Source organism: Pelecanus crispus, chromosome 3 (genome assembly GCF_030463565.1).
Source record: "Pelecanus crispus isolate bPelCri1 chromosome 3, bPelCri1.pri, whole genome shotgun sequence".
NCBI lineage: Eukaryota > Metazoa > Chordata > Aves > Pelecaniformes > Pelecanidae > Pelecanus > Pelecanus crispus.
Window position 1 is genome coordinate 87541451 of NC_134645.1, and position 5555 is coordinate 87547005.

The following is a 5555-nucleotide window of genomic DNA, read 5'->3' on the forward strand; positions in this document are numbered from 1 at the left end:
AAGGCATAAATAATCCCTTCTTCTCTATTTTAACTAATTCCATGTAATTTACCCTTCTATAATTAATTGGTTTACCCATTCTCCTTCACAGTGATTTACTATTTGAGTATATTTATGCTAGCTGTTCTTGTAGGGTAGCTTACTGAAGGAGCACAGACATCACAGCGCTTAATGTTATATGTAGACTGGAATCAATCTTCTGTGAGTTAGGTGTGTAGGTCTAGGTAGACTGCATTTATGCATGCACGGAGTCCAGATATTTTACATCCATTGCTTCACGTTGTTTATCACCTGGGCTGGACATGCGTGAAGATGCTTCATCTTCTGTCTGCAAAGCTCTTTATATCCAGAACTGCTTAAGGCTTGATACGTGTAGATCACCTTAAAATCTTCATAAAATGACTAGTTCACTTATGTTCCAGCCCACATCCTTCAAGAACATCAGTGAAGCGTTAGGGTCATGTCTCTTGTTTAGGATTTTCTTGGTCATTTTAATCTGGACTAGATTTCTCTCCTGTTTTATTAATCTTTGAAACAATTTTCACAATGGGTCCTGAATGCAAAGTATGCAAGCCTCGTGTGGAGTTTCTGTGAAGAGTACAACTCTCCTTCCAGTTCCATCAAAAGACTTTCACATCTCTTAAAATTCAGCCCAAGATTAGCCATGCTGGCTGGATCCAGTGCTCACAGAGTTAATCACATTACTTACAGGCTTAAAATACAGCATATATTTAAAAAGTTTCCTGTATATATACTGATTGATATTTGTAGTAAGAAGTCATATCTTATTATTGTGCTTATTTGTTATTAATATAAGAATTTATTGGCTGAATCTTGATGCCAAGAAACCAGTCTGATTTGACGTAAGGCCTTGTAACACATAGCACAACCCCCACTATCTGAAATGAATGAAATAAGGGACTGTGCACATTCACCAAGGGGTGAATGTACTTCCACTGGAATCAATGCAAAGAACTTCCAAATTCCAGCATTGAGGGAATCAGATTATCCAGCCAAAGCAGTGGCATATTCAGTGACTGAGAATTTCACAGCCGTCCTGCAAACAAAAGCTGTGATGTCCTATAGGACAGAGTGTAGGCAACAGCCACTTGCTTTCAAAATGATAGAAATACTACTCACATTACATCCATGTCAGCACTTTGTTTTTAGAAGACTGGGTTTCATTATATTGCATTAGTTTGCAAGGTAAGCTCAACTTGTTTCGTACTGGAATGCTGGTGAGTTTAGGAGGTTCACAGTATATTGCAAACTAGCTTTTAAAGACAGCAATAAATAGTATAAATAAATATCTGGATCAGAATACAGCTCTTGAAGCCATAGGGAGAGCACAAGTGTTTCTATAACTTTTCCGTGGAGTTTCCTGTTTTAGAAATGTAACTACATTACTCTTACAACCTTCTGTGTTTCTATTCCAGCCTGGGGTAAAAAAAAAAAATCTAACAAATCACCTTATCTTTTGCTATATGTTTATCATTGTTTATCCCTTATTCCCTTACTTCAGCAGCTTTCTTGTCTCCAAGTTTAAGATTAAGTACTTCATCAACTACTTTGCTTGATCAGGGTCTCATACATCACATAAGCTGATTTTTTTCCAGTTAAACTTTTTGGGTTTTTTTCAGTAGAATGTGTGATTTGTAACATTTTGACCTGAAAAACCAAGCTGATTGGCTTTCACTTGATACCAAAACATATCCATATGTTTATGTCATTAAACTAACCCTGTACATATGAATATATATAGCAATCAGGTCTTTAAGTCTTAGCTGAAAGAAAAATGTAATACAGTCAAATGACACATGTTAAAAGCAGAATTTTAAACAATCATGACAATCATCACATTTTTGTATTTGCTATCAGAGCAAATTTAATACTTAAAAGCCTATTTATATGTTGAAATTTTGATAGCAACTGATGCCCTTAAGTGTGCATTTGTTTATACCTGTCACATAAAATATTTTCAAAAACCAAAATTCGTTAGCTTAATGAGTTGAACGGTTGAATATGTCAGCCTGATAACTTATTTACTGAATTTCAGCATATTTCTTTCAGAAAATAAACTGTTTGATCATGTTTTTTCCACATTCGTGAGTCAAAACAGCAAGTTGTCCAGCTACAATTAAAGTTCAACAGATCTTTACAGAACTGGGGACAAAATCACAATGTCACAAAAAATTATATGAGAGAAATTGCTAAAATTTCTCAACAAGCTATTTCTAAAAATCTATTATCACCAGATGAATTCAGTGCATGAGGCTGACGTAATCAAACGCCTATGTTAAAATCTGTTTATTTCTGTGTCAGTATAACACCACTTACAGCCCTGGTTCAGGTAAACAGTACTTGAGACACAATGAGACTTAAGGACATCCTGCATTTAAATACACTCAAAAATTGGATGAATCTGGGCTTTGATCACTAAGGTTGTTCATCTTCTTTATATCTGACTTCTTTATTATTCAAAGGGTAAGAACAGGCATATTCCTAAAGTAACTTAAGAGAGCTATTTGTTAGGAAACATCTTATTTTTAGAAACAAAGACTGTCTACTATTGTAATACCTTTTAAAAACTACTTTTCTAAGTTCGTCACTCTTAAAAAGGGGTGCAATTGATCACACTGGAATAATGGTAGATACTGAACTTTACTGTGTTCTTAAAAGGTACGATGAACCATAAAAAACTTTACTGTCTTTTGAAATATTACACACATTTCAGATTAGAACAGCAAATTATGTTCTTAAAGTTCTATCTGGCATTTAAAAGTTGTGTCCTCATTTTCCAAACAGGTTAAACAGCAAATGTAATGTTAAAAATAAAAAAGAAGTGTTAAAAATGACTACTTTAAGTGTAAGACTGGGACATATTTCACAGAAAATGTGGAAAATCTTGTTTAAAAATTACAGTAAACAATCAAATATTCCTCAGTGCACATAATTAGTATGTACATTATAATTTAAAACTGAGTATTGATGACTGCTGCTGATGGTCTTTTAAAATCTCTTACAAAATATAAATAGGATAGCCAAGAGAGGATAGCTGATAAACCATGACATAAGGTTCTCTTCTCCTTCTTTTTTTTCTCTTTTCCTTTCCTCTCCACTTGGACTGAAGTTTCTTCTGGCTTCTTCAAAAAAGTGCACGCGCGCACACACACACACACACACACGCAAATTAATTCCAAAACCATTTTTCTAAATTTCCAATGGACTTGTATTCCTGGTGTCTTTTCACATGATCACAAGCAAGACATGCGTGTGATTCCCAGAACCTAGGAAGATGCACTGAGAAATCCTTCTTCCAGTTGAAATAACTAAGGTACATCTTGTTATTTTTGTCCAGCATCAGAAGATATTCTGCCAGCTCTCTGGGGGAGAGAAAATCTTCCACGTGTATGAAAGAGTCTGCTGGAATGTAATTCTCATAGTTTTCTCTGGACGGGCCCAGTACAACTGGTACTGATCCAGCCAGAAGAGCATTGTAAAGTTTCTCAGTAATGTAATCTTTGTGGATTGAATTTTCAAAGGAAAGGTAGAATTTGCAAGTGGAGATAGTTGGAATCAAGTTTTTATCATTGACGTAGTCTCCAAAGGCTTGTCCGTAGGTATGGATTTCAATGTATTTGCTAAGCTCATTGTAATACTTGACTCGAGCGTGCTCAGGATTCCAGTTACTTACAACCCAACAGACCAAGTTTTCCTTACTTGGCACTTCAAATGTAAAGGAACTTGTACCAACCATCATGAAGCCATAAGGCACCTGAATATCTGAATCACGCCGATAAGTCAGGGTCAGGTTAAAGAGGTGCTCAATGCCACTCTTTTGTGGAGTATGAGTTGGAGACTCCAAGTTCATCCAAATCCACTTCTGGAATGGTGGCCTGGCTTGCTGAGGTAAATTAGTCAGATCCCAGCTAATGTCCCTGTGATGAATGAGAACAGCATGGGATCTGTTATATAGTGAGCGGTCAATAGTCAGATGGCACCCGTGGATATTGAACATTGTTTGGCAGGATGTTAGATCAAATGTCTGACCAAATGGCCAAACCCAGATCAAAATAGTAGTTTCATTGAGATTATCAGTTTTGGAAGAAAAGAAGCTCTTCATTTTCAAAACTGAACTGGCTGATTCTATAGGACCAGAGATCCAGCTATTTGTTGGTTTGATATAAATTAGTATAAATGCCATGAAACAACCAAGGACAATGAAGATAATAAAAAATGGCCGGAAAATTCCTTTAGATGTCGATGTCATAATTTGTTCTGAGAAAAAAGAGAGGAAAAGAAAGAGAGGAAATAACATCAGGTATTAAATTACAGATATATGTCCTGTTAAAGCAATCAGACATCAGATGTCAAAATGGATAGAACTTCAATATCACTGAGCTGTAACCTCAGAAATTTCCTTTGAGTGGGGAGGGTATGGGTTCTTGCATGCTATTCATGACAAAGTTACAATATTTCTCCTCTTTACATTAAAAGCTAGTTGACATAAATTAAAAGCAGGATTTTAATACTTCTCATACTTGATATAAATCTGTATATATCTTGAGAAGTCCTTTTGCTTAGAACCTAGGCCAAGAGTTTAAGAGACACACAAGACAGACAAAATTACCCTTTGATTCTGTCCTCGTGTCTGTGTAAGGGATAACGTGCTGCAGATTTTGTCCATTTGTATTTGTGTGTATATATGTAAGGAGGACATGGGATTAGAAAAATGAAAAAAGAACTTTAATTCTGTAATCAATAAGACTGTTAGAAAACTAGTTCACGCCTGATGGCTACATGGGGATGAACATTCATGCCTTCTCTAGAGGACTCCTAAAATAGCTAGGGTAGCTAGGGAAGGAAAGCAGTAATAGAGGTCCATTAATGCAACATAACTTTGCTGCTTTGTGAGGAATGTAACACTACAGTTGCAACAAAAATGTTTTTGCAGTCTTTGTGGAGGAAAGGAAAAAGGAGGGAACATCATGCTTAGCTTTACTCCAACATTATATCTTGATGAAAAAGGAATTTGCCGCAACGTTTCCCCTGTTTTGGGAGGGCAGATGGTTTTAATTCTGGTTTTAGTTATTGTGGTGCGTTAACCTTGGCTGGCGGTCAGACACCCACCCAGCTGCTCTCTCACTCCCCCTCCTCAGCAGGACAGGGGGAGAAAATAAGATTAAAATCTCATGGGTTGAGTTAAGGACAGGGAGATCACTCACCAGTTACTGTCACAGGCAAAACAGACTCTCTTTGCTTGGGGAAAATTAATGTAACTGATTGGCAATTAAAATAGATTTGGATAGCGAGAAACAAAGACAAAAGTTAAAATAATACCTTCCCCCCCAACTTCTTCCCAGGCTCAACTTCCTCCTTCATTCCTAACTCCTCTACCTCCTCCCTGCCCCTGAGAAGTCCAGAGGGACGGGGAATGGAAGTTTGCAGTCAGTCCACAACGATTCCTCTCGGCCACTCCTTCCTCCTCGCACTTTACCCCTGCTCCAACATGGGTCCTTCCATGGGATACAGTCCCTTCAGGAAAAAAACCTTTG

General features: G+C 37.0%; 1 protein-coding gene across 1 annotated transcript; it reads right to left on the bottom strand.

The window, feature by feature from the left end:
- Positions 1-3190: 3190 nt before the first annotated feature.
- FUT9 (fucosyltransferase 9) lies at positions 3191-4276 on the bottom strand. Its single transcript, XM_009485379.2, has one exon. It carries the CDS (start codon positions 4268-4270, stop codon positions 3191-3193), a length of 1080 nt encoding a protein of 359 aa, XP_009483654.1. The 5' UTR covers positions 4271-4276.
- Positions 4277-5555: the final 1279 nt, after the last annotated feature.